The sequence below is a fragment of the Acomys minous genome (assembly GCF_964271855.1).
Source record: "Acomys minous genome assembly, chromosome: 16".
Lineage (NCBI taxonomy): Eukaryota > Metazoa > Chordata > Mammalia > Rodentia > Muridae > Acomys > Acomys minous.
In genome coordinates, this window is record NC_140498.1 from 1,744,199 (window position 1) to 1,771,949 (window position 27,751).

Sequence of the window (27,751 nt, forward strand, 5' to 3'; positions counted from 1 at the left end):
ACCCAAGCCCCGCCTCGCTCCCGGCAGCCTTTGCGCTGTGCGCTTGCGCACGCCCCTGCTTCCAGCTGGAGCTCGGTTTGCCTGCCGGAGGGGCGTGCGCGCGCGCGCGCGCCCTCGCCCTGTTGCGCGCTGGTGTCACCTTGGGCGCGAGCGGGGCTGTGCGTGCACGGGACCCGAAGCCGAGGGCCATCAAGGGGCGATGGCGGCGACGGCGAGTCCCGGGACTGGCCGGATGGACGGGAAGCCCCGTACCTCCCCTAAGTCGGTCAAGTTCCTGTTTGGGGGCCTGGCTGGGTAAGCTCAGGCCCCAGGGATGGGAAAAAGGAGGAAGGGACGGGAGCAAGCAACTGGGCCCAGTGCATCTCGGGGTATGTTGCAGTGAGTTGAGCCGGTGCGGGGGTCTCTGATGGGCTGCCGGGATCTCTTCACCCATTGCAGTGGGCCTCGGTCCAGGGTCATTGCCCCGTGTTTGTTTGGGTGGTGGGTCTAAGTCATTAAAGGCTTTGCTACAGAACCGCTTGGAGTCTTGAGGTTGTGGATGCCCCTCCACTGCTCTTTAGTCAGACCTACTGTAGTCTTGGTTCTGCTTGAACCCTAAGGAACCAGCTGAAGCATTGTGACTTGCATGGCCGTTACTGGAGAACTGGGCTCTTTGTCCTGGCACATTGCCCCTCAAGCACACCCTTGGACACAGTGCCCACCAGCCTCCTGACTTCCCAGCTGCATGGCAGGCCCTGACCTTTGTAACTTCTTGCTGCCAGGTGCAGTAGACTCGATAGAGCCGGGCTTCTGTGTTCTTTCCCCCCTTACTTCAGGATGGGTGCTACGGTTTTCGTGCAGCCCCTGGACCTGGTGAAGAACCGGATGCAGTTGAGTGGTGAAGGGGCCAAGACTCGAGAGTACAAAACCAGCTTCCATGCCCTCACCAGCATCCTGAAGGCAGAAGGGCTGAAGGGCATTTACACTGGGTACTGGGGCCTCAAGTTGGGAAGGGAGGTGGTTTGTTGACAGGTTCAGACCTTGGCCTGATGTCCTGACATTTCTGCTCCTCAGACTGTCAGCTGGCCTGCTGCGCCAGGCCACCTACACCACCACTCGTCTGGGCATCTATACTGTGCTGTTTGAGCGCCTGACAGGGGCTGACGGGACACCCCCTGGCTTTCTCCTGAAAGCCCTGATTGGGATGACTGCAGGCGCGACTGGGGCGTTCGTAGGAACACCAGCTGAGGTGGCGCTTATCAGGATGACTGCTGACGGCCGGTGAGTTCCAGGCCTAACTACAGCCCCACTGCTGGGATCTAGGCTGAGAGGACCAGGTTTCCCTTTTGCTTGTTTACTTTTTGTTAGCTCAGATCTGTGGCAGGGCACTTACCTGTTCAGGTTTCCTTCTCTTTCTTCCTATGGGCCCTGGGCTGTCCTGATCCTGGCCTTTTCCTGCCCTTCCCCGCAGGCTTCCAGCTGAACAGCGCCGTGGCTACAAAAACGTGTTTAATGCCCTAATTCGAATTGCCAGGGAAGAGGGAATTCCCACACTGTGGCGGGTGAGCGGAAGGGCTGGAGTCTGGGGGGGATGTGGGGCCGGGTCTCCGGCCGTTTCCGAGTTGCCTCCATTGGCTCCGTCCTCCCATCTCCAGGGCTGCATTCCTACTATGGCGCGAGCCGTTGTGGTCAACGCTGCCCAGCTCGCCTCCTACTCCCAATCCAAGCAGTTCTTGTTGGACTCAGGTGAGAGGCCCAGAGCTCAGCGCTCAGCGCCCGGCCTGGCCTGAGCTGCCTGAGAGTTGACTGCCACCTTCTACTCCACCTCCCAGGCTACTTTTCTGACAATATTCTGTGCCACTTCTGCGCCAGCATGATCAGTGGCCTCGTCACCACTGCGGCTTCCATGCCCGTGGACATTGTCAAAACCAGGTGAGTCGGAAGCCGAGACACGGAGAGCTGCGGGGCGGGGCCTTCTTCCCGCCCTTCACACTCCCGCTTGCCTCTTCCAGGATCCAAAACATGAGGATGATCGACGGGAAGCCAGAGTACAAGAACGGGCTGGTGAGGAGGGCGGGGCGGGGAGATCGGGTCGCAGGGGGCGAAGGGAGCTGGGGACGGGGCACGGAGTCCTAGAGGCCAGGTCCTAGCCCAGCCCTTGCCTGCCTGTCTGCCTAGGACGTGCTGATGAAAGTCGTCCGCTATGAGGGCTTCTTCAGCCTGTGGAAGGGCTTCACTCCGTACTACGCCCGCCTGGGCCCCCACACTGTCCTCACCTTCATCTTCTTGGAACAGATGAACAAGGCCTACAAGCGCCTCTTCCTCAGTGGCTGACGTGGCCAGGTCCAGGGACTAGTGTGCCAGGGTCCCCAAGGATTCCGCCACCCTGGGCTGCTCTATTTATTTCCCCTCCATGGTGTGGTTCCCTCCTTCACGGTAAAGAACTTTAGTCTGTTCTGCCCCCTGCTCCAGCCTGCCAGGCTGATGCTTAGGATTCTGTCCCTGGCTGTTCCTGGGGGGACCTGAGAAACTCCCCAAGGATTTCCAGTCTCCTCTTGGGTGTTAGTTTCAAGGCACAAGAGACAGCAGATTCCTCTCCCTGGGGAAACCAAAGCAGAGCTGAGGAGACAGGAGAGAGCAGAAGCTATCAAGCTGGCCAAAGGGTCTGTGGTGGAAGCATTCGGCCTTCCTCCTCCTTGAGGACTTGAACAATAAATTGGATTGATTACACCAACCCCAGATCTGGATCGTCTTGAGGACCGTAGGGGGAGCTAACTGCACAGAGAAGCTGGTGTCTCTGGAAAACAAACTGGAGCTTTTAATGAAATCATTAAAGAACATCACCTACTGGTTTTATGAAAAATCTATGTAAATAAGCCGTATCTCAACAGCTGACAAAAAAATAAATAAAAACAGGAAGGCCGGGCATGGTGGTGCACGCCTGTAATCCCAGCACTCGGGAGGCAGAGGCAGGCAGATTGCTGTGAGTTCGAGACCAGCCTGGTCTACAAAGCCAGTCCAGGACAGCTAAAGGCTACACAGAGAAACTCAGTCTCAAAAAAACCAAAACAAAGAAAACTGGCTTGCAAGCCATTTGCCCACAAGTGCAGCTGAGTCATAAAGTATTATAGTCCTCAGGAAGACCCTCTAGGACCTGCCTTTTCAGCATGAAGAGGGGAGGAGTGCTGAATGTATAGTGCAGAGGCAGGCAGACCAGCCTACAGAGGCAATTCCAGGACAGCCAGGGCTACATGACAGAGAAGCCCTGTCTCGGAAAACCGAAAAGAAAGAAAATCTATTTTGAACTTGTGCAGGCTGGAGCCACAGTGGTTTAGAGAGAGGTCCAGAGCTCTTAAGGGTATGTACTGGAGTCAAACTCAAGTTTTTAGATGAGAAAGAATATTTGGTCAGAACCTAGGTTGGCTGGGGAATGTGATTTTTTTTTCCCATCCATTTTTAAGGAAGTGATTCCCGGGCCCTCATGGATCCTACAGACTTCTTGGAGCATAAAGAGATACGGGAAGGTCAAACCAGGAGGAGTACTAGGCAGCCTAAGGGCTGCGTGCCAGGCCAGAGAACAGGCAGGCAGCAGGTGCAAGCTGCCCCCTTGGCAGAGCCTTAAAGCGAAAAGACAGTAGTGCAACATCCTGGTACCCCTGCTGCGGCCTGCCTTACCCTTCCAAGCACAGTGTCCTGGGCCACCCCTGCGGTGGCTATTTAGAGACATTTGAAACATGCACCTTTTCTTAAGGAGTTTAAAGGCCAGCAAGAAGATGGCGGGGACTTTCGGAAATGGCTACCGCAATGGACTACACCCTGCCTAATTTAGGACACACTTGTTGATGGTGGCAGTCAGGTTGAGAGGAGGGCAGGAGCCCAGAGGAGGATCACAAGACATCTGCAGGGGTTCGAGCACAGTGCCTTGAGAGTGATGCTGAACTAGGTGGAGTCCAGGAAAAGAAAAGCCCCTGGTGCCTAACCTTTAAGGTTTGTCCTCCCTGGGAGAGTTCATGGCAGGAAAGAGACTCAGATTCACCGGAAGATCTAGAGGTGTCTGGAAGGCTCTAGAGCCAGGAAAATACAGCCTTCCTTTCCTTAACCGGGCCCAAGTGCCCTGGGTTTAAATGACTGAGGTGTAGAAGAAGGCCTCGCTGTGAGACTAACAAAGGGCATAGCCAGCGATCCGAGGGAGGAAAAGGTGCTATTACATCCAGCATTGAAAACAGGAGCCCTAAGACTTCAGTCAAACCTAATAGGAAAACACAGCCTTTCCCAGCTTTATGTTGTATTGTGGAGGCTGTGAGCATGAGGAACGTGCTCACCTCCACTGACCAGCTGCCGCCTGCACTGTCTCGGCTCTAGGGTAGTTTCTGTTCTGGAGTTGATGCTCGAGGTAGCCTGGCGGGTACCCAAGCCCTGCAGGAGGAGACTCACCAAGACAGGGTACACCTTGTCCTGCCCACCCCGCTTAGCTACAACTAGAGGGTTGTTGGGTATCTGGGATCAGCGTGGGGCGGGTGGAGCTTTGGGAATTACACTTCAGCCTGTCCCCCTGAAAGCTACATTGTCTTTTTAAAAATACTTTTATTATACAAATAGTAATGCCAGTGGAAAACCAGAAGGTGTTAAACAGGGAAACGCTGTCTATCACACTTGAAGATTGTGCTCCCATCTTAGTGAATGGCTTTCCACGTTTTCTTCCAAATGTGAACATAAGGGGGCCATGCGCCCTGCTGCTTTTTGTAGCCCCCCCCCCCCAAGTGACAGCAGTGATAATGCTCTAAGCAACACAGGGAGCTTGGTTCCATCACCTGGTCACATCACCTCACCACCTCCTGATTTGTGAGGTCTGGACGTGAGTGCCTAGATGTAAAGAGGGGGCAAAGTAAATGGGGTGTCCAGTGATGGCCTCGGCCCCCACCCAGGCTACATCCCAGGAGAATCCACTGTAGTCTTTCTCAGAATCTCCAAAGCACTCACCTTCACAGACTGTGGCCTGAGTACCTAATGCCCACGGTGCCCAGGAGGTCCTGACCACGGCCCAGACTCAGAGCTGACGGCCGCCGTCCTGCTACCAGAGGCCCCACACGCCTGTTAGGCCTTACCCACAGGAAAAGGCTGGAACGGAAAGTGGGGAGTGACCCTTGAAGGAAAAGCAGCCAGGCCCGAGGCACAGTTACCTGCCTTGCTCTCTGCACCTCCAGGCTTGTGGTATGTGGGCTTGTGGCCAACTCAGTACATTGGCCTAAGTCCAGAGTATGTGGTTTCACATGCCAAATCCAGGTCAGCAACAATATGAGGACCACAGAGGCAAAAACAAGCCAGAGGAGACCCAAAACATAGAAGCCCAGCGGGAGGAGGCAGCAGAAGTCAGCATTGAGAAAAGGGTTGCTTTTTGAAGTATCCGTACTTGCTTGAGCCATCACTTGGAAATGTGGCAAGCTGTTGGACTGTGGGATTGCTATGGTAGGTGCCATCTCAACTGGGGCCAGGACAGTAGTGGACACTGGAGTGGTTGGGATGGTGCTGGGCTCTGGGGTTGGCAGGGTGGAGGTGGCCTCTGAGCTGGCTGGGGTGCTGGGCTCTGGGGTCAGCTGGGTGGAGGTGGCCTCTGAGCTGGCTGGGGTGCTGGGCTCTGGGGTCGGCTGGGTGGAGGTGGGCTCTGAGCTGGCTGGGGTGCTGGGCTCTGGGGTCAGCTGGGTGGAGGTGGCCTCTGAGCTGGCTGGGGTGCTGGGCTCTGGGGTCAGCTGGGTGGAGGTGGGCTCTGAGCTGGCTGGGGTGCTGGGCTCTGGGGTTGGCAGGGTAGAGGTGGGCTCTAGGCTGGCTGGGGTGCTGGGCTCTGGGGTCGGCTGGGTGGAGGTGGGCTCTAGGCTGGCTGGGGTGCTGGGCTCTGGGGTCAGCTGGGTGGAGGTGGCCTCTGAGCTGGCTGGGGTGCTGGGCTCTGGGGTCGGCTGGGTGGAGGTGGGCTCTGAGCTGGCTGGGGTGCTGGGCTCTGGGGTTGGCGGGGTAGAGGTGGGCCCTAGGCTGGCTGGGGTAGTGGTGGGTGCAGTATTGAGTTTTAGACCATAGAGGGATGTGTTGGTTTCCGAGGTCTCTGGGAGTGTGGTGAAGCCTGGAATCTGCGTGTGGGTGGATGAGGATTGTTTCTTAGTGGGTTCCTGGGTTGGAGGCAAAGAAGTCACTTGGCTGTCTAGAGAAGTCGGAGACGCTGAGGAGACCCAGTGGGTAGTGTGTGCTTTAGTGACCTCAGTCCTTACTGCATCGGTGGCCTCGTCATAGTCATCATAGTCTGTCTCACCAACATAGGCAGGACAGTCCTTTCCTAGGTAGGTGTACAAAGGTGTACCTTTGTTGGAACATCGTACACTGGCCACATTAGGTGTCATGGCCTTGACATCCACACCCGCCTTCCATAGGTAGACACTGTTGGAGTTTTCCTGGAGCCAGTTGCGGAAGTAGAGGATTTCACAGTCACAGTTCCAAGTGTTGCCATGGAGAAAAGCATATGGCAGGAGGAGGGTCCCAAAGAAGCCCTTTGGCACTGTGCTCAGCTTGTTCCCCTGGAGGTAGAGTGTGTTGAGGCTCAGCAGCCCGGCCAGGAGCCCCTGGGGCAGCTCAAGCAGACCATTGCTGGCCAGGTTGAGTTTTTCCAGCTTGGCTGTGGACTCCAGGAGCCCCGGGGGCAGGGCGCTCAGGTTGTTGTTCTGCAGGTAGAGCTCTGTGAGGTTGCTCAGGCCTTCCAGGGCTCCAGGGAGCAGTGAGCTCAGCTGGTTGAAGGAAACGTCTAGGAGAGTGAGTGCAGGCAGTGCTTCCCCGAGGGAGGGCAGACTTTGCAGCTTATTGTACGACAAGTCCAGGGTCTCCAGCTTCAGCAGTTTCCCGTGGGTCTGCAGGCTCGTCAGCTCACATCGATCCAGGTACAGATGAGTGAGATGAGTGAGATTTCCCACAGATGCTGTGGAGAAGGCACCGAGCCGGTTCTTGCCCAGGTAGAGGATGCCTGTGTCTGCGGGCAAGTCTGCAGGCACCACTGTGAGCTGCTTGTTCTCACAGTTGACATCCAGCAGGCTGGTCACATTGGAGACATCACAAGTGGGCTGGGAGCGTAAGAGGCTTGGCAGCAGAAACAGCCAGATGAGGAGAGCCATCTGAACCTGTGGGCAAAGGGAGTTTCAATGCCACCTTTCGCATCATCTGCCTAGGGTGCAGCCCTCCACTGCTGGAACTCTCAGGGTCCCTTCCGGAAGCAGCTTCCACACCCCGCAGACTTTCCCTTCTCTCCCCACTATCCTCAGGCCCTGGGTCCCATCCCTCCCCACACCCCCTCCCTTGTTCCCAGGAGCAGCTCACAGTCAGGAAGAAAAGGCTTCTGAAGGCGCGGAGCTCCTTCCAGGCTGTGACTTGGTCTTTCTCTCTCCCAGCTCCAAGGACAGGAAGGCCAAGAGCAGGAAGGAGATAGAGACGGGGTGGAAATGACACTCTGACAGCCAGCTCCTGTGCCCAGGGCGCAGTGCCCCCTCCCCACCCTGGCACAGACCCTAATCACCTCTCTCCACAGCTTCCTCAAAGCCCTCTTTGTGGTTCTACACTCCATTTCCTTCCACCCTGGAGAGATGTAGAGACTCTCCAACCCCCGACTCTGTCCCTGCAGGCTCCCCATCCTCCTCCATAGCTCTTCTTAGAGACGCCCCGTTTCCCTTTGCTGGGTCCTTCCACTCCACTGCCACTTTGCCTGCCCTCAGCCGATTCCCTCGCCAGCCTGGGGACTGCTGGCAGTGTGTGCTCTGCGCCCACTAGGCACTTGACTGGCACACTCTAAACTGTTTTTGCAGCCTCCCTACTCAGGCCTATTCCTGCCTGGGAGCGCGACGAGTGACACTGGTTCTCTTGGTTTTCCTCTTGCCTCAGAATCCTGTGTCTCCCTCTTCCTCTACCCCTCTGGAGTGGTAGACCTGCTTCCCTAGGACTCTTGGGCTTTCTTGGCATATACCCCATTAGTGCCTGGGACATACTTTGGCTGTGCCTTTATTTATTACCTCTGCCCCAGACTTGACCCTTTTTTGGGGGAGGGGTTTGAGACAGGGTTTCTCTGTATAGCCTTGGCTGTCCCGGACTCACTTTGTAGACCAGGCTGGCCTCAACTCTCACAGCGATCCGCCTGCTCCTGCCTCCTGAGTGCTGGGATTAAAGGTGTGCGCCACCACGCCCGGCCAGACTTGACTCTTTATCTCAAGTCTGGACCCTGTTTCTGAGGCCCAAGCTGTCAGACTGTCTCTTGGGCTTCTTACATGTTCTACAAGGAACAGTGCACATCACTTGAGGGGCTCAGATAGGAAGATCATGACTTTGAAACCAGCTTGGGCCACAAAGGAAAACCCTTCTCATAAAAACAAAACAACTCCAGTACATCAAGAATTGAGTACGTTACCCAGATAGCTTCATCTGTTGGCCATGGAGGTGTAAGACTGTCTGTAGTCCCAATCTGGGAAGCAGAGGCAGGCACATCATGAGTTCAGGGCCATCCTTTGTTTACTCAGACCTTATCCCAAGACCAACAAAAAACCCACGAGAAATAGCTTCTTGAGAGTCAGGACAGCCTGGGCTACACAGTGAAAACCTGTCTGCAAAAACAAAATAACAACATCAACAAAACAAATCAGAAAATAGAAATAGCTGCCCTTCTGTTGTCCACACTACTTGTTTACCTGAAGGTTTTGGTTTGTTTGTTTGTTTTTTCTTTTGGTTTTTTGAGACAAGGTTTCTCTGTGTGGCCTTGGCTGTCCTGAACTAACTTTGTAGACCAGGCTGGCCTTAAACTCACAGCGATCCGCCTGCCTCTGCGTCCCAAGTGCTGGGATTAAAGGCGTGCGCCACCACGCCCGGCCTAGCTGATGGTTTTGAGCGCTCCCCTTATGTCACTTCTACCTTCACACCCCACCAGCTACCAAGTCCTCCTGAGTGTAACTCTGGTTTCTCTCACATCTCCCCAACTGCCACTCCCAAGTCCAAGGTACTATCTTCTGGTTGGTCTCTGAGCTTTGCCTTCCTTGGAAGAACTGCAAGTTTGCTAATCTGACAACTACTTGAACTCAGCAGTGGCCCCTGGCAGTGCTCAGGGGGCAGTCTGAGGCTCCTGACATGGCCTTTGGGGGCTACAAGATCCATCTGCCTGCTCAACCCTGTCATTCACTGCCTTGCCTTTTCTGGTCATTCTTTCCCACACCCTGACTTCACTCCTCACCTTCTTTCTAACCCTGACATGTCTGGCAAGTTCCAGCTCAAAATCCATTCCTCTGGAAGTTCTATTCTGGTTTTGCAAACCCGAGTTAGTTATCTGCTGCAGAAAGCCAGCCGTCATGTGTGAGTCCACTGCCCTGTCTAATGATCCTAGCTGGCCAGAGGCACCGTGAACGTGAGCCTGCCCTCTCCTTACTGCTGGTGACTGGACAGTGAGTAGACACAAGCCAGATGCAGCTCGTTCCTAGACTTGCCACTTACATCATTTGCTACATGGACAACTAAGGCGGCATTTTGTGACAAGGCAGAAGGTAGCATACATTGAAGTTATCATGGTGAACCCTTGAGGATGTTGGTTTTTCTGCTGTGTTGCTATCAGTTTCCAACTGTAAGCCACAGGAAAAGGATGCATTGCCTCGGCCCGGTGCAGTGTGGCATATCTTTAATCCCAGTGTTTTATTTAAAAAAAAAAAAAAGTTGAAACAAGAGCCAGAGTATTACCATATGCCTGTTAGCTTTGCTCATTTTGTGGGCTGAGATGGGAGTTCCACTCCAGCCTGTGCAAAATAGCAATGTCCTGTCTTTAAAACACTGTCTGTGCTGATGTATACCTGTAACCCTAGCAGCAGCGAGGGTGAGGAGATTGAGGCAGGGGGATTGCGAAAATGAAGCCAGTTTGGGCTACATAAGTTTGAGGTCAGCCTGAACTATATAACAAGATGCTGTCTCAACTCCTAAACAAAATCATAACAGCATTGGCTACCTCAAAAACTTTCAGGGCAGAAAAACCGGATGTGGAGCTAGTAGCCAGGAACAGTGCCCAGAACTGTGCTGTAGAACCAGTCTGGGGAGCAGAACTCTGCCCTTGCTGCAAGACCAAGTAACTGAAGCTTGCTTGCGTTGGCCCAACACTGAGCCAGACTTCGCTCCCCAACCTCCAGTTTTGCAGGGACTGCCGCACTGTCTCCCTTTGTCTGAGATTATGAAGCAATGATGTTAGTTGGGTGGTCACATGCCTGTGACCCAACTGCCGAGAGAGCCAAGGAAGGCAAGGTTTTGGTTATTTTCAACTTCTGAAATAGGAAGCAAGTTCTGTTTCTCCAAGGATTCTGAGTTGAAGAAATTTCCAGACAGAGAAGAGGTTTGCGCTCTTTGTTTTATTCCCTTCAGGTGTCGGTTTCCTGTACCAGGACCCCTGTTTTGGTTCATGCAGTAACAACAGTAGGGCTCCCTGCCTTAGCGCACAGGAACAGAAAGACTGGGTAGTTGATTGCTGACATTTGAACTTGCTTACTGCGTGTGGGTGAGAACACACATGCAGAACACCCGTTTGGAGACAAGAGGGCACATGGGAATTGGTTCTCTCCTTCCACCGTGTGGCCGGTGATCTTACTCGGGTCGCCAGGCCTGGTGGGAGGCTGGTCTCGCCTCAGGAGCCAGCTGGCCAGCACTGACTTAATTTCTACTAGAATGCTCTATTTCACTTAGACGTTCAAATTTATGATCACATTTATACTTTTAATACTATGTATTTGCTATAGTATGTTTGTGTGTGCGCGCACGTGCCCACAGGCCACAGAACACGTGTGGAGGCAGAGAGCAGCTGTGTGGAGTCAGTTCTCTCTGTCCACCCTTATATGGCTTCCGGGTTCCGACTCGGTTCCTCAGGCTTGCGTGGCTCACGTTTACCCAGAGAGACATTTTGGTAGTCCAATTGTGCTTTCGTCCCTTGTCTAGATCTCCACATTTAGCAGCTAGAGGTGTGACACTCAGCTGTTGTTTACTGATCCCTGCCTCCAGGAACACTGCCATCCCATCAGCTTCTAAGCTGATCAGCTTGCTCGGGTCCAGTACACCGTGTGCGATCAGCAGGGGACACCAGGGATGGGCACCGTGGAGAAGGTGAGCAGGGCTCCCGGCCTGGGAAGGAACAGTGCTATCTGCAGACGTGTTTATCTTGCTCACTCCTGCTCCTGGCTGGCCACAAGTTCTGGGTCATATTTTGGGACTAGAGAGATGGCTTAGCTCATAAGAATGGTAATGCTCCTGAGAGGCCTGGGGCTCGGTTCGCAGAGTCCATGGAAGGCAGCTCACGAATGTCTGTAACCCCAGCTCTAGATGATAGACACCTTTTCCAGCTTCTACAGGCATCGGACTCACATGCACACATCCACACACACAGGCGCATGCACACATAATTAAAAATAAGGAAATGCAGCCGGGCATGCTGGAGCACACCTGTGATTCCAGCACTCGGGGGGTGGGGTGGGGGGTGAAGCAGATCTCTGTGAGCTGAGGCCAGTCTGTTGTACAGAGTGAGTTCTAGGACAGCTAGGAATACACAGAAACCCTTTCTTTAAAAAAAAAAAAAAAGCCCAGCATGGTGGCACATACCTGTAATCCCAACACTCAGGAGGCAGAGGCAGGTGGATCTCTGAGTTCAAGGCCAGCCTGGTCTACAAAGTGAGTCCAGGACAGCCAAGGCTACACAGACAAACCCTGTCTCAAAAGAAAGAAAGAAAGAAACAAAGGAAAAGAAAAAGACTGACAGCTTTCCAGAGTTGGTAGGACATTTTACAGTCCTACAGTATGTGGACACCGCTTCCTCACAGCCATTCTCATGTGTGTGTAGTGACAGCTCATCATGGTTTTCTTTTTAATATTTATTCATGTATTATTATATATACAGTGCTCTGCCTGCAAGCACTCCTGTAGGCCACAAGAGGGCACCAGATCACATTGTAGATGGTTGTGAGCCACTTTGTGGTTGCTGGGAATTGAACTCAGGACCTCTGGAAGAGCAGTCAGTGCTCTTAACCTCTGAGCCATCTCTCCAGCCCCTCATCATGGCTTTCATTTGCCGGTTTTCTTCATTTGTTTTTCAAGATAGGGTTTCTCTGTGTAGACCAGGCTGACTTCCGACTCACAGTGATCCACCTGCCTCTGCCTCCCCAGTGCTGGGATTACAGGCCTGCGCTACCATGCCCAGCTCACCCACTGGTTCTTAACCGCTGAGTGGATTCCCAGGTATTTTCTTGTTTCTGAGGCAGGGTCTTGCTGGCCTGGAGTGCTTTGTATCCTCTGTAAAATAGCCATGAGTAGAAAAAGAAGTTTTAAAATGAGTATCTTTTTGTTTGTTTTGTTTTTTTGTTTTTTGAGACAGGATTTCTCTGTGTAGCCCTGGCTGTCCTAGACTCACCTTGTAGACCACCAGGCTGGCCTCGAACTCACAGAGATCCACCTGCCTCTGCCTTCTGAGAGCTGGGATTAAAGGCATGTGCCACCACGCCCAGCTTTTTTTGTTTGTTTGTTTGGTTTTGGTTTTGGTTTTTGGAGACAGGATCTCTCTGTAACAGCTCTGGCTGTCCTGTACTCATTTTGTAGACCAGGCTGGCCTTGAACTCACAGTGCCTCAAGAATGCTGGGATTAAAGGCCTGTGCTACCACATGGGCTTGAATATCTTTTACATTTTAAAATTTTTTTCCCTTTTAAAAATAGGTTTTCATACTGGCTGTAGTGGCTCACACCTGTAATCCCAGCACTCAGGAGGCAGAGGCAGGTGGATCACTATGAGTTCGAGGCCAGCCTGGTCTACATAGTGAGTCCAGGCCAACCAGGGCTGGACAGAGAGACCCTGTCTTGAAAAAACAAACAAACAAACAAAAAAAGAAGAAATAAGTTATACAGTTAGATGTTTGCCTGCATGTGTGTGTGTACCACATGGGCATGCCTGATGCTCACAGTGGCAAGACAGTCTCTGAATTTGAAGCCAGGTTGGTCGACACAGTGATTTCCAGGCCAGCTAGCGCTATGGTGAGACTCTGTCCCAAACACAAAAAACAAAAGCTAAGTAACAGCACTACCCCGCCGGGCATGGTGTAGCACCATCAGGCCTGGTTAGTTAGAAACGCTTCTCCTTTATCAGCCTCGAGGCCTCAGTGCTTTTTTTTTCCCCCAGGCAGGGTCTCTCTGTGTAGCCTTGGCTGTCCTGGACTCACTTTTGTAGACCAGGCTGGCCTCAAACTCACAGCGATCCCCCTGCCTCTGAGGGCTTTTTACAAAGTGTGTTCTTCCTGTTGTTATTTCTCCTCCTCCTCCTCCCAACAGCTGCTTCCCACCCCACCTTTTGAGACAGGCTCCTGCTGAGTAGCCTAGAGTAGCCTAGAGTAGCCGTCCCTTCCTCCTTCCATCCATCCGTATTGGGAATTGAATCCAGGCACTCACACATTGCTATACTCTAGGCCTCATAATAGGATTTCATCATGGAATTTCAAAACATTTTTCAGATAATTCTAGTGTCTTCATCTTCTGGGGCTTGATATCTGTTAACTTTTCGGTTTAGTGGGTTTTGTTGTTGTTGTTGTTGTTGTTTTTAAAGATTTATTTATTTATTTATTATGAATATGGTGCTCTATCTGCATGTGCACCTGCAGTCCAGAACAGGGCACCAGATCCCAGTGTAGATGGTTGTGAGCCACCGTGTCGTTGCTGGGAATTGAACTCAGGACCTGCGGAGGAGCAGTCTTAACCTCTGAGCCATGTCTCCAGCTCTTGTTTTTGTTTTTGTTGTTGTCTTTGTTGGTTTGTTTTCGAGACAGAGTTTCTCTGTGTAGCCTTGGCTGTCTTGGACTCGCTTTGTAGACTCACATCTATCCATTTGCCTCATCTATTTATTTGCCTCCGGAACGCTGGGATCACAGGTGTGCGCCACCACGCCTGGCTTCAGTTTAGTTTAAAATTTTTCTGGCTCTTGGTATAGTGATTTATTTTCAGTGAGAATCTTTTAACATGCTCCTCTGAGGTTTGTGTTTAGGCCTCTCTTTCAGCTGTTCATTTGTTCCTGCTCTCACTGGGAGGATGTACCACCAGGTGTTGTAGTTTTGAGACAGGGTCTCTCTGTGTAGCCCTGGCTGTCCTAGAACTCACTGTGTAGACCAGGCTGGCCTCGAACTCACAGAGCTCCACCTGCCTTTGCTTCCCTGTGCTGGGTCTGAAGACGAGCAGCACCTGGCTGCTTCTAACATTTGGGAGTCTGGGGCAGAAAGATGATTGAGATCAGGAGTTGGAAGCTAGCCTATCTAAAAGAGACAGAGGACCAGGAGACAGGGAGGGAAGGAGGGAGCCAAGGCAGGGTTGGGGGTTAGGGGACCAATTCTGGGTCAGAATAAGAGCAAGAGCGTGTCCATGCAAAGTAAAATGTTTCCAGCAGATGTTTGCATGGCTGAGTCACTGATTAAGCTATGACCTGAGACCTGCGTGGGGTCTCTGGATTGCAAACAGGAGCAGGTTGTCTGCTGGGCCCTGGATCAAGTCCAGAGGGGACTGCACTTTGCTCACTCTGGGCCAGATTAGTTACTATGTAAATCGCTACAGCCCCTGCCCCAGGACGATTCCTTTCTCTGTGTATGCAGCTTTTTTGTTGTTTGTTTTGGTTTGGTTTTTTGTTTTTGAGACAAGAGTCTTGCTTTGTAGGCCAGGCTGGCCTCAGCCTCAAACGCTGGATTACAGATATTTGCCACCACACTCAACTTTCTGTCCTCTAACGGCATTTTATTACAATGCAGGTTTGAGGGTGGCACAGTGGGATTGTTAGGGTTGAATTTAGGGACTCGTTTTGAAGGTTTGTTTATTTTTGCTTTATATGTATGTTTGCCGCAGGTATGCATGTCTGGTGCCACCTAGAGGCCAGAGGAGGACATAAACGTGCCCTGCGTATCAGCCAGACCAAGGCTGCTGAAGGGGAGTCACTTTCCTCCCTGGATGAGCCCCTTTTTGGTTTATCAGGCCAGGTGGTCAGCCCCAAACCTGCGCACAGAGAACCAACACTTGTTCCTGCAAAGGACCTGACTTCGCACCCCAGATGCTGACTTAGAGCTGTCTGTAACTCCAGTTACGGGAACCCAGCCCCTTTTCTGACTCTTCTGGGCACAGGGCACGCACATGATGCATGGACAGACTTTTAGGCAAAACATTCATACACATAAAATGAAATTTAAAAGATTCTCTGTGGCAGCTGGGTGGTGGCAGTGGCGCACACCTTTAATCCTAGCACTCGGGAGGCAGAGGCAGGCAGATCTCTGTGAGTTCAAGGCCAGCCTGGTCTACACAGTGAGTCCAGGACAGTGAGGGCTACGCAGAGAAACCCTATCTCGGGGGGGAAAAAAGTGCTGGTGTAATGGTTGTGTGTCACATCTGCCTTTTCTGTGGGTTCTAGAGGTCAGACTGGTCTTGAGCCTTCTACACTGAGCACCCCTGTCTGCTGACCCATCTGTGGCCTTGTTTGTTTTTAAGACAGAGTCTCACGGGCTGGAGAGATGGCTCAGAGGTTAAGAGCACTGACTGCTCTTCCAAAGGTCATGAGTTCAATTCCCAGCAACCACATGTTGGATCACAACCATCTGTAATGAGATTTGTATGCATAATAAATAGATAAATCTTTAAAAAAAAAAAAAAGACAGAGTCTCACTATTGAGCCTAGGCTGCCCTTGAACACACTAGTCTCAAGGTCACGGGGATCTTCCTGCCCCTGTCTCCTGAGTAGGATGACAGGTGTTATAGTTGGTTTCCATGTCAGTTTGCCACAGATTAGAATCAGCCGAGTAAGGAGCCTCACCTGAAGAGCTGTCCTGACTGCCCTGACTGAGGTGGGAAGGCCTGCCCCACTGCAGACAGGACCAGCAGCAGCACGCCAGATAAAAAGGTGTTCAGGGCCAGGTGTGGTGATGCACACCTTTAATCCCAGCACTAGGGAGGCAGAGGCAGACAGGAGGATCGCTGTGAGTTCCAGGCCAGCCTGGTCTACACGAGTCCAGGACAGCTAAGGCTACACGGAGAAACCCTGCCTCTAAAACAACAACAACAAAAAGGTGTGTTCAGAAGGGCTTCCCCCCCTCCCCCCCTCTCCTCCCCCCTCCCCCTCTCTCCCTGTCTCTCCCCCCTCTCCTCCCCCCTCCCCCTCCTCTCTTCTCCCCCCCTCTCCCCTCTCTCTCTCCCAACCCCCTCTCCTCTGTCTCTCAGGCAACACTCATTCATTCCTTTGCCTATGGCAGAGGCTCTCCAGGGCTTCCTCACAGGGCAGAGGCCCGAGGCTCTCCAGGACCTTCCGGTCCCCAGTGCCAGACTGGGAGCAGAGGTACCCAACGTGTGGACTGAGTGGCAGTGGACCTGCTCCGACTGTCGAGGTCCAGCCTCAAGGACCCAGGACCTGGTTCTCAGCAGCTCAGGTGTGACGAGGCAGTCTTTATTTTAAAGCTCACTGCTCTGTTCCTCTCGAGAGCCCACTAAGATAGCAGGGTGAGCTACCACATTGTTTTTAATGTTACTATTTGAAAAAGAAATATTTTCATGAGTACAGTGAAGGCCTCTGCGTGTCCCAGAACAGTTTTGTGGAGTTACTTCTCCCCTTCAATCTCTGCATCAGTTATGGAGCTTGACCTGGGGTTGGATTTACTGGCTGAGCCTGCACTCCCAGCCCCACCCCGTGTTTCTTTTCTTTTTCTTTCTTTCTTTCTTCTTCTTCTTCTTCTTTTTTTTTTTTTTTTTTTTTGGTTTTTCGAGACAGGGTCTCTCTGTGTAGCCTTGGCTGTCCTGGACTTGCTTTGTAGACCAGGCTGGCCTCGAACCCAAGTTTCTTTTCTTTCTTTACCATTTACTTGTTTGTTTGTGTGTGTGTGCCTGCATGGCAGGTGAGGGCCTCAGATCCCATCACAGACGGTTGTGAGCCACTATGTGGGTGCAGGGAACTGAACTCAGGACCCTGGAAGAGCAGCAGGGCCCTTAACTGCTAAGCATCTCTCTAGCTCCAGAATAAATGTTTTTAAAAAACATACAATTTATTTTTATTTCATGTGACTTGGTATTTTCCCTGCATATGTGAGGGTGTCAGAAACCCTGGAACTGGCGTTACAGACAACTGTGAGCCACCATGTGGGTGCTGGGAATTGAGCCCAGGTCCTCTGGAGGAGCAGTCGGTGCCCTTAACCTCTGAGCCATCTCTCCAGACCCATAGCAGTGGGTTTGATACAATGTTGTTGGTTTCTTTTTTTTTTTTTTTAACGTAAATTAACCCATTTATTGCAGGCTAGGCAAGTCTCAAACGGTAGCGCTTCTACTGGTCTTTCAGTTCCTTGAGCCTCCTGATGGCAGACTTCACCGTGACGGCAGAAGTGGTGTTGTAGGGCCAGGCCCCACCAGCCACTGTTTTCATGCAGGAACCACAGTGCCAGATGCCAATGGCTCGTCTCTTCATCTTGGTCTTGCCACAGAAGGAGCAAGTGTACTTGGCATGCTGGCTTATTTCAATTTTCTTCACCATTTTCCGGAGGGACACACCATAGCGGGTCCCGTATTTCCCGACGATCTCGACCTTCTTGGTGCGTTTCGCCATCTTGCCGGAACCGAAGCCAGAGCCCGAAGAGGCATGTTGTTGGTTTCTTTCTTTCTCTCTTTTGGTTTTTTTTTAAACATGTATTTATTATGTATACAGTGTTCTGCTTGCATGTACACCTGCACACCAGAAGAGGGCACCGGATGTCATGATAGATGGTTGTGAGCCACCATGTGGTTTCTGGGAATTGAACTCAGAACCTCTGGAAGAGCAGACAGTGCTCTTAACCGCTGAGCCATCTCTCCAGCCCCTTTTTCTTTTTTTTTAAAAGACATTCCCACCCCAAATCACAAGAACTCCTACAGTTTCTTCAGTTAGTCTTAGTTTTCCTTTTTTGTTAACCTTGAATTCATCTGGGTTTGCTTCCCTCCCGACAAGACAGGGTTTCTCTGTGTAGCATTGGCTGTCCTGGACTCACTTTGTAGACCAGGCTGGCCTCGAACTCACAGCGATCCACCGGCCTCTGCCTCCCGAGTGCTGGGATTAGATTACAGGCGTGCGCCACCACGCCCGGCTGGGTTTGCTATTTACTTGGTATGAGGTGTGGGAGCAGCCTGCCTGCTTTTCCTCACTGTGTTGACAATGTCCTCGCCCACTAATTCCTTGAGACCCAGGTGCTTGTGTTCCCTGCTTGTTCTCCCAGGCCCCAGGGCCTCCCCCGACTGCTGTATGGTGTTGGCCATGGCTTCATGATCTGTTCTGACATGGGTAGACCGAGTCTCTCCTATGATCCTTTCAAAACTGACAAAACTGTTCATAGACCTTTATACTGGTAAATGCATTTTAAAATGAGTACCACATTTCTCTTAAAAATCATTTCCAGATTACCTTTGGGAGAGTGGCCATCTTTATAATATTCTTTTTCTTTTTTCAAGACAGGGTTCCTCTGTGCAACAGCCCTGGTTGTCTTGGAACTCACTTTGTCGACTGGGCGCCCTCGAACTCACTGAGATCCACCTGCCTCTGGATTTCAGTGCTGGAATTAAAGGTGTGTGCCACCACGCCCAGCTTAACTTTCTAAATTTATTTTTATTTCATGTGTATTGCATGTATGTCTGTGTGAGGGTGTCAGATCCCCTGGAACTGAAGTTACAGACAGGTGTGAGTTGCCATGTGGGTGCTGGGAATTGAACCTGGGTCCTCTGGGAGAACAGCCAGTGCTCCTGACCATGGGGCCTTGGCTCCGGCCTGGAGCTCTCTATAATGTTAAGGTAATTTCCTGGCACAGGGATCAACCACTTCTCTTATATAGACTCCACAGTTAGTCTTTTCCTCCTCTTCTTCTCCTCCTTTCTCTTCTTCTTTTTGGATTTTATTTCTTCTTTGTGTCTTAGTGATTTATTGAGTGTCTGTGCACCATGTGCATGTGGTACCTGCAGAGGCCAGAAGGGGGCATCAGATCCCCAGAACTGCAGTCCCAGAGGACTGTGCGTGACCCTGAGGGGAAGTGCATGCTTAACACTGTAGGACTCTGCCAGCTTTCCAAAGTGGCTGTCTAGTTCACGGTGTTTGTTTGTTTGTGTTTCTGTGTTTTTGTTTTCAGATGGGTCTCACTACATAGCCCAGGCTGACCTGGAGCTTGGTAGGTAGACCAGGCTGGCCTTGAACTCCGAGATCTGTGTGCACCTGCCTCTGCCTCCCTAGAGCTGGGATTAAAGACCTGTACCACTGCACCTGGCACCGTCCACTTTCAACACGAGTGGCGTGTGTCCCCACACTGATAGTGAGCGTACCAAAGCTCACAGGGCTGCTGCTCATTAGCATCGCCTGCCGCTTGCACCTCTTGCTGTTTGAGTCCCACCTCAGACTGCCTTCGTAACTGTGGTTCTTTGGTTCGTTCTGTTGAGACAGGGTCTGAGGGTGCCCTGGCTGCCCTTGACCTCCTGGTCCCCTGCCTCCACCTCTCAAGTGCTGCTTTACAAGTGCATAGCAACATGCCCATCTTGCTGTCCAGGATTTCTTAGACGGTTTTCTCACTCTGCCCCTGCGGTTTAGGTCACCAGAGTCCTCAGTGACACGAGTTGCTCGTCCCCTCCACTACCCCCTCCCTGAGTGTGTCCTCAGTCATCCTGAGTGTGTCCTCCCCCCTGAGGTGAGGGGCTGATTTGAGATATCCTTCACCAAGATGGCCAGACTTTCCTGTACTTCTGAAGTCCCGAGGACATTTTTTCTTTTAAAACGTGTGCTGTATTTGTTTTACCTGCATGTATAACTGTGCGCCGTGTGCAGGCCTGGCTCTGAGAGCCCAGGATAGGGTGTTGGATCTCCTGGAATTGGGACTTACAGAGGGTTGTAAGTTGAAAGTGGGTGCTGGGAGTTGAGGCCAGGTCCTCTTGAAGAGCAGGCAGTGTTTCTCACCAGCCGAGCGTCTCTCCAGCCCCTTCTCATTTTTGAGTCCCTAGAGAGGAACCCTTCTGCTCTGGCCTGGTGGCACCTTGCCTGCACTTGGAGTCCCCCAGGGACTGCTGGTGCGCCTCTCTCACCCGCCCCTTTTCCCCATCTCTTTCTGGAGATTAAGTCTGACTGTGTAGCCAGGCTGCTCTTGAATCTCTTTCCTCAGTGCTGGGATTGAACGCGGGCTTCATCGCACTTGGCTCTTGTCTGTTTTTCATTGTTAAGGGCCTTTTCTCTGTACTGTATCAGAAGGACCTTCATACTGACGCAGCCAGGGTCAAATGATTGTATAGTGTTTTATGCAGTCTATTAAAAGCAGTTATACTGGTTTTATTCAGCTCTGAATCCAAGCCCTTTTGATTCATGGGTTCCAGCTCCTGATATTTTAAAATTATACATATATTTATAAAACTTCAGAGTATATATGGACATACATATATATTATATCCACATTTATTATGTTATATATATATATATTTATTTATATCTTAGCCAGGCATAGTGGTGCACTTTTCTTTTCTTTATTTATTAATTAATTAATTAATTTATTTATTTTTTGGTTTTTCAAGACAGGGTCTCTCTTCCATGGGACCCTTCAATTCCCAGCACCCACATGGCAGCTCAACACCTGTCTGTAATTCCTGTTCTAGGGGACCTGACACCCTCACAAGACACACATGAAGTTAAGACACCAATGCACATAAGAAAAAATAATAAACACGTATCTTTTTCTTTTGGTTTTTCAAGACAGGTTTCTCTATGTAGTCTTGACTGTCCTGGACTCGCTTTGTACACCAGGCTGGCCTCAAACTCAATAATTTTTTTAAGTGTTGGGCAGCCAGCCCACAAGAGAGCAGAGCGCCTGCCTCGGGGATCTCGGCTGCAGGGGCTGAACTGTTGAAGGCTCGACATGTCCCTGCCCGGCTCTTCAGTGGCATGCCGGTGACTGCAGCAGTCTGCTGCACTTAAGGGGTAGAGGAAGCAGCGTGTGTTCCTGAGTGCCTCTTGACAATTCCTAGGGTCCTAGCTGGGGTCGGCCACCCTCCCTGGAACTGGTCACTTCCGGTCACTGGCTAGCTGCCTCAGTTCCTGTTCCACTGCTATGAAGAGACAGCATGACCAAGGCAACTCACAGGAGGAGCCCAGCCGGCCAGCAACTGCAGCCTTGAGCTAGCTAGTCCTAGTGAGGGAAGTGTGAGTGTTCGGTTAGTGTCTCCTGAATACTCCCTGGCCTGACTCTGCCAACCCACTTCCCCTGCTAGGAAAGAGAAACTGCTATTTGTGTTAAGCACAGGAGGAGCCCTTCTGAGGCCAGCTGGCGGATGGCACCTCTAGAAGGGTCTGGAGGGCGAGGAAGCAGCAGCCGTGGCTCTGTGGCCGGGCAGCTGCAGCTGTTCAGAGTCGCTAGCCAAGACTAGCTGGCGAAGGGGCGGCTTCCTGTTGAACAGGGTCTTGCTATCTAGCTTGGAAGTCACACCCCAGAGAAACAGGGATTTTCAGTATACAATACAAACCAGGACCGCCTCACAGGTGCGTTCCCGACCCCCAGCTGCTTGGGGGGAGCTGGAGAGGAACTCAGACCCCAGGTTGTCCCTGTCACCCTTCCTGCTCTGCTCCTACAGCTCGGGAAGGGACTCGGGCAGGGGTGTGTGTCTGTCCAGGAAGGTAGAGGTCAGAGGACTACTTGCAGGGATTGGCTCACTTGCAGGCGGATCGCTGTGAGTCCAAGGCCAGCCTGGTCTACAAAGCGAGTCCAGGACAGTCAAGACTACACAGAGACACCTTGTCTTGAAAGGGAAAAAAAGAGAGAGAGAGAGAGAGAGAGAGAGAGAGAGAGAAGCCCCTTTCCTTAAAAGCCAACAAAACTAAATCGAAATGTTTATTCCTATTCATCTTACCCCATGAGGAACACCTGGATAGCTTTGTTTCTGTTTTTGTTTTTTGAGACAAGGTGCCTCTGCCTCCCAAGTGCTGGGATTAAAGGCATACACCACCATGCCTGGCCTGGATAGCTTTTTAAAAAGCAGATTCTGAGTAACTCATCACACCCATCCTCACGCCTTTAACCCCAGCACTCAGAAGGTGGAGGCAGGTGGATCACTGTGAGTTCGAGGCTAGCCTGTCTACAAAGCAAGTCCAGGACAGTCAAGGCTGCACAGAGAAACCCTTGTCTGAAAAACAAAACTAAACAAAAAACAGAAACCCAGGCGGAGTGGCTCATGATTGGTATCCCTGCACCTAGGTGGCTGAGTCAGAAAGCTCAAAAGACTAATGCCAGCCTGGGTGACACAGCAAGACCAAGGTAGTGTGGACAGCAGTTGGAAAGGCACGTCAGACAGCCGTATCATTAGTGACCACCATAAGGTGGCAGCAGGGAAAGGCAGAGAACAGCAGGTGTCCTGCTGGAAGTCATTGGGTCAAAGCGGGCTTATTCTGGGATGGTGTTGGGTCCAGTACCAAAGCATAGCTTTTGCCAGGTCTGGTGCCTCAGTGCAGACTAATTTCTATGTGACCACCTGTCTTATTGCCAGGTCTTTATGGATATGCTTTTTGTATTAGTGTCACTTGGCCCCTGCAAGGGTCTGTTAGCATTTATTGCATATGGAATGGCGCTGGTTGGATGAGGTTGCTTCCCCTACACGTACACATAGCTCATGTTTGAATGCTTGGTGTCCAGTTGGTGGAACTATTGGGAGGGATTAAGCATGGCCTTGTTTGAGGTGTGACACTGGTGGCCTCTGAGGTTTCCCAGTTATGGTTGTCATCTGAAGATGGGGGCTGTCAGCTGCTGCTCCAGCACTATGCCTGCCTGCTGCCATGCACCCCGACATGATGGTCATGGACGCTAGCCCTTGGGAACCATGACCCTCAAACGATTCCTTTTATAAGTTGCCTCGGACATGGTGTCTTAACACAGCAATGGAAAAGTAACTGGGCGGGGGTAGTGTGGGGGCATGGGATGTTCACCCCCGCATTTGTTCACGTCGCCGGCACAGGGCAGCTGCAGAGGGGTAACTGCTTGTCGAGAAGGGACTCTCCAACCCTGAAGGCTTGTGGCTTCATGTGTTACTAGGCCTGCTGCTCTCCTGAGATGACAGGTCTGTGGCTACAGAGCTGGCTAAAGCCCAGGCAAAGGATGCTGGGATGGGGTGGGGCAAGGGACACAGGATGGGGCAGCTGCCTCTTGAAGCAGCCAAACTGGTAGAGGATTAAGTGACAGTCCCCTAACCCAGCCCGGAACTAACGCCCTCCGCCCCTTCCCACAGCACCTTGGCTTGTCCCCCGTACAGGCTGTCAGAGCTCAGAATAACCTCAGACAGCAGGATGGCAGGGGCTCTGCTTGTGCCGCTTCTCCTGGCGCTCCTTGGTAGGGACGGCTCGGGAGCTGGTGGGTCTGTAGTCCAGCATGGACAGACTAGGGAAAAGACCAAGAGTGCTGGCCCCAGGTGCAGTGCTGTCGGTGTAGGAGAAACCCCAGACAGATAAACACAGGAGGACCCCACAGGGCCAGGGCCAGAAAGAAGCCTAGCAGGCTGCGGCTTCATGCCCAGCGTTGAGCACGAAGGACCTTCCTTCTCTGTGCATCAAAGGCAGAAGCCGGGGCGGGAACGAAGAGCTCAGCCTCTATCACCATCTCTTCGACAACTATGACCCAGAATGCCGGCCAGTCAGGAGGCCTGAGGACACCGTCACCATCAACCTCAAGGTCACCCTGACCAACCTCATCTCACTGGTAAGATTCCCTGTCCCCATCCTACGCCTATCCCCTCACTTCTAGCCTCAACTCCTGGCTTCAGGCAGCCTTCTTCCTCTTGCAGAACGAGAAAGAGGAGACCCTGACTACCAGCGTCTGGATTGGAGTCGTGAGTCAGATGTGGGGAGCCGTGGGAGGGGTTCCAGCCTTTCCTTCTACAAGGTGGAGAAGCAGAGCTCACCCCCTCCCCCCTCAGGACTGGCAGGACTACCGGCTCAACTTCAGCAAGGAGGATTTTGCAGGCATAGAAATCCTGCGGGTCCCTTCAGAAAGCGTATGGCTGCCAGAGATTGTGCTGGAAAACAAGTGAGGGTCAGCCAGGAGGCCAGGCTGCAGGAGAGTGGGTTTGGGGGACTTGGTGCAGGAGGTTCGGGCCTGTGAAAAGCTTGGTTTCCTCAGTATCGATGGGCAGTTTGGAGTGGCCTACGAATGCAATGTTCTGGTCTCCGAGGGGGGCTATGTGAGCTGGCTGCCCCCAGCCATCTACCGCAGCACGTGCGCAGTGGAGGTCACCTACTTCCCCTTCGACTGGCAGAACTGCTCTCTCATTTTCCGGTGGGAACAATCAAGCAGGGGATTGACCAGGGCCTCAGCAGGGCACAGGGCCTGAGGTGGAGGAGCGGTGGGGAGGACTTTGTGAAGGAGGCGGGTGGAGGCAGTGGGGTGGGCGGGAAGCTGGACCCGGGTTTGCAGCAGGGGCGGCCACGGGCCTCTTGCTGCTGTCTTGTAGTTTTAGCTCACAGCCCCAGCTGCTCCTTGGACAACACGGTGAGTCCGTCAGCAACCCTAGCCAAAACAAAAAGGAAGTGGGGTTGGAAGCAGCTGTGCGGGGCAGTGTGGGGAGAAGAGTAGCGCCCGTTACCCAGCTTCCAGGGTGGGGTCCCAGATTCTGGGGTGAAGACTGGCCCTGTTTCACAGCTCCCAGACCTACAATGCTGAAGAGGTGGCGTTCGTCTTTGCAGTGGATGACAATGGCGACACCATCAACAACATTGACATTGACACCGCAGCTTTTACCGGTGAAGGGGATGGATAGCTCTTCCTCCAAAACTCTTTTCCCAGTTAACGTTGGGGGAGGGGGCTTTCAGCGTCGGCCTTGATTTGGGCCACACAAGGAGCTTGCCCTTCTGTAATCGGCCTCCACTGTCATGCTGGGCCTCTCTCCTCCCTTGTACTGTTTCCACACCCTTGCCAGGAATGCCCCACGCTGAGACAGCCCCAGGGTCCAAGTGGCCCGAGTGCTGCCCAGACAGCCACACCCCCCACTCGGGCTTGGGTCGCAGGTGTGCGGGCTGATGGCGCCCACGTCCTGCAGAGAACGGAGAGTGGGCCATCGACTACTGCCCAGGCACGATTCGCCGCCATGAGGGAAGCTCCGCAGAAGGCCCTGGAGAAACCGACGTCATCTACACGCTCATCATCCGCCGAAAGCCGCTGTTTTACATCATTAACATCATTGTGCCTTGCGTGCTCATTTCCGGCTTGGTGCTGCTTGCTTACTTTCTGCCTGCGCAGGGTAAGGGGTGACCCTGACTCTTAAACCCGAGCCTGGGCTTGCTCCCTGGCTCGCCTCTCTCACGGCATGCTCCCTCTAGCCGGTGGCCAGAAGTGCACGGTTTCTATCAACGTCCTGCTTGCCCAGACTGTCTTCTTGTTCCTAATTGCCCAGAAAATTCCAGAGACTTCTCTGAGCGTGCCGCTGCTGGGCAGGTAACCTCAAAGTGGATTCCACAGAGATGGGGCCAGCATGGAGGGCGGAGCCAAAGAGGGCTGGGGTAGGGGACTTGTTGCCGTCCCGTTCTGGGATTTTATTTGGACACAGGGTTGGACTGGGACAGTGATGGATTATCTGTCCCCGTTCTCCTCACTGCTGCTGGACGACACCTTGAGGTCTCCCGAGTATCTCTGTTCAGAGGCCAGTATATATAGTTCAGTGTCTCCCCAATCTTAACCTCCTCTGACCCGTATCACACCCCCTTATCCCGAACACACTGGGTCCCCAAGGCCCAGCTGGCGTAGGGTTTGAGGCAGGGACGAGGTAGACCCGAGCAAACCTCGTCCACACAGGCATAGCCACGCCCCCTGGATCAGGTACTGGGCGCCCGCGCCGGCTGCTGCTCCAGCCTGCCGAATCCCCTGCCCTGCGGCCAGGGCTACGCGGGCCAGCGCTCGACCGGGATCCCCAGCGTCCGGGGCTGGGCTCCGGCAGCCGTTGCTGCTGTCCAGTCGCTGCACTTCCTGCTGCAGCCAGAGGGCTGAGATCTGCATTGGAGCATCGGGGCTAGACGTCTTTGCTTTTGCTGGCCCAGCCGCCCCCCACCCCCGCCGCCCCGCCCCTTTCTTGCCGTCCCCTACTTCCCAGAGCTGCACCTCTAACAGGGTGGCTCCAAAGCTCATGACGCTGGCCGCAGCTTCTCTTAGCACCTGCCCTAAGGTGGCCTCCTGGGCGGGCGGCTTATCGGCTTCCTGGGGCTCCTGGGACTTAAGCTCTCTGAACCTTTGCACCAGATACTCGTGAGCCGCGGCCACAGCAAGTTCCAGGGAAGATAGAAGCGGAGGCTGTAGGGCCACCTGGAGGAACAGGGGTAGTGGAGTGGTCTGGTCACAGCAGGTGGCGCTGGTCCGGTGCTGCCTTTGGGTGGGCTGTTCTCATACCCTCACCTCGGTGGAGCTGTGGAAGTGGTAGACCCACAGCAGGGTGTCCAAGTTGCTGGGAGTCCCCTTCATGGCCGCACCGGATGGTAGATGCAGAAAGGCCGTGGGGGAGGGGGTAGGAAGGGGAAACTGTGCGGAGGTGTGAGGTAGACAGTGCCTTGTTTGTGGGATGCTGTGACATCATGCCTCCTGGGTATCTCAGGTATCTTATTTTCGTCATGGTGGTTGCCACGCTCATTGTCATGAATTGCGTCATCGTGCTCAATGTGTCTTTGCGGACACCGACGACTCATGCCGCATCCCCTCGACTGCGCCAAGTAAGCACTGGTCCAGGAGAAAGTACTGCCCAGGGGTGGGAAGCAGGCTTGGAACTCATCTCTGCCCTGGCTGCAGATTTTATTGGAGCTACTGCCGCGCCTCCTGGGGTCCAGCCCACCCCCAGAGGCTCCCCGAGCTGCCTCCCCCGCTAGGCGGGCCTCGTCTGTGGGCATTCTGCTCCGAGCAGAGGAGCTCATCCTGAAAAAGCCGCGGAGTGAGCTCGTGTTTGAGGGGCAGAGGCATCGGCATGGAACTTGGGCTGGTGAGCGCTGCTCTTGGTGGGTCAAAAGCGCACGGTCCCAGTTGCGAACGGCTGTTTAATGACCCAACACTTGTTGTTGCCCTAGCAGCTGCCCTCTGCCAGAACCTGGGGGCGGCAGCCCCTGAGATCCGCAGTTGTGTGGATGCTGTGAACTTCGTGGCTGAGAGCACGCGGGACCAGGAAAGCACCGGAGAGGTGGGTTAGGAGGTTGAGGGAGAGTGGCCAGGAGCCCCTCCCTCCCTCGCTCCCTCCCTCGCTCGCTAAGCTGTCCCTCACAGGAACTGTCCGACTGGGTGCGGATGGGGAAGGCCCTCGACAACATCTGCTTTTGGGCAGCTTTGGTGCTTTTCAGCGTCGGTTCTACCCTCATCTTCCTTGGGGGTTACTTCAACCAAGTTCCCGATCTCCCCTACCGGCCGTGCATCCAACCATGAGCCTGTGCCAGCCCCACTCCACCCCTCCCCCTGCCGACAATAAATCTGTTTTGTGAACTTGCAGGAGGGGTTGTGTGTCCATGTGGGCCGGTCTGGCCAGGCCCTGGAAGGCAATCCTCTGGGACAAGGCTGTCCTTGGCTCCATCTTGCCACCCCCTCCTTGCTCCTGACCTAACAGTGTTTAGGAACAGGAATGCTGAAGCCGGGAAGTCTGGCCTGGCCTTGCTGGAGACGGTGAAAACTAACCGCTCTCAGAGGGTCCCACAGAGTTAGGGCTGAGGCGAGCCAGGCCTTCTCAGTCATGTCGTCTGCGGTTCCTGGCCTAGCGCCA

General features: G+C 53.1%; 5 protein-coding genes across 18 annotated transcripts; 2 read left to right on the plus strand and 3 right to left on the minus strand.

Annotated features, from left to right (window-relative positions):
- The first annotated feature begins 37 nt into the window (after positions 1-37).
- On the plus strand, positions 38-2,905 carry SLC25A11 (solute carrier family 25 member 11). Of its 2 annotated transcripts, none has more exons than XM_084760804.1 (8): positions 38-294; positions 816-968; positions 1,054-1,260; positions 1,451-1,541; positions 1,635-1,725; positions 1,812-1,911; positions 1,992-2,043; positions 2,158-2,905. In XM_084760804.1, exons 1-8 carry the CDS (start codon positions 200-202, stop codon positions 2,311-2,313), a joined length of 945 nt encoding a protein of 314 aa, XP_084616930.1. In that variant the 5' UTR covers positions 38-199; the 3' UTR covers positions 2,314-2,905. The 2 variants fall into 2 exon arrangements, with proteins under 2 accessions (XP_084616930.1, XP_084616931.1); XM_084760805.1 differs by having other exon boundaries at positions 242-368.
- Positions 2,906-4,543: 1,638 nt separating this feature from the next.
- Positions 4,544-7,336, minus strand: GP1BA (glycoprotein Ib platelet subunit alpha). Its single transcript, XM_084760786.1, has 3 exons — positions 7,330-7,336; positions 4,960-7,133; positions 4,544-4,842 (listed from the first exon to the last, which is right to left on the minus strand). The coding sequence occupies exon 2, from the start codon at positions 7,125-7,127 to the stop codon at positions 4,962-4,964; it is 2,166 nt and encodes a 721-aa protein (XP_084616912.1). The 5' UTR covers positions 7,128-7,133; positions 7,330-7,336; the 3' UTR covers positions 4,544-4,842; positions 4,960-4,961.
- CHRNE (cholinergic receptor nicotinic epsilon subunit) lies at positions 5,309-27,481 on the plus strand. Of its 12 annotated transcripts, none has more exons than XM_084760793.1 (13): positions 5,312-5,445; positions 11,017-11,118; positions 22,994-23,095; positions 23,588-23,730; positions 23,816-24,057; positions 24,151-24,306; positions 24,670-24,770; positions 25,067-25,267; positions 25,347-25,461; positions 26,609-26,723; positions 26,800-26,986; positions 27,072-27,181; positions 27,265-27,481. In XM_084760793.1, the coding sequence occupies exons 3-13, from the start codon at positions 23,089-23,091 to the stop codon at positions 27,418-27,420; spliced, it is 1,533 nt and encodes a 510-aa protein (XP_084616919.1). In that variant the 5' UTR covers positions 5,312-5,445; positions 11,017-11,118; positions 22,994-23,088; the 3' UTR covers positions 27,421-27,481. The 12 variants fall into 12 exon arrangements, with proteins under 12 accessions (XP_084616921.1, XP_084616919.1, XP_084616915.1 ...); XM_084760794.1 differs by lacking the exon at positions 5,312-5,445 and adding an exon at positions 9,152-9,527; XM_084760795.1 differs by lacking the exon at positions 11,017-11,118 and having other exon boundaries at positions 5,309-5,445.
- Positions 17,275-17,603, minus strand: LOC311585530 (large ribosomal subunit protein eL43-like; the record flags this gene model as incomplete). Its single annotated transcript, XM_084760818.1, has 1 exon — positions 17,275-17,603. The coding sequence occupies one exon, from the start codon at positions 17,601-17,603 to the stop codon at positions 17,325-17,327; it is 279 nt and encodes a 92-aa protein (XP_084616944.1). The 3' UTR covers positions 17,275-17,324.
- On the minus strand, positions 25,512-26,615 carry LOC311585528 (uncharacterized protein C17orf107). 2 transcript variants are annotated; one of them, XM_084760816.1, is made up of 4 exons: positions 26,413-26,615; positions 26,122-26,322; positions 25,806-26,013; positions 25,512-25,656 (listed from the first exon to the last, which is right to left on the minus strand). In XM_084760816.1, exons 1-4 carry the CDS (start codon positions 26,476-26,478, stop codon positions 25,616-25,618), a joined length of 516 nt encoding a protein of 171 aa, XP_084616942.1. In that variant the 5' UTR covers positions 26,479-26,615; the 3' UTR covers positions 25,512-25,615. The 2 variants fall into 2 exon arrangements, with proteins under 2 accessions (XP_084616942.1, XP_084616941.1); XM_084760815.1 differs by having other exon boundaries at positions 25,538-26,013.
- Positions 27,482-27,751: the final 270 nt, after the last annotated feature.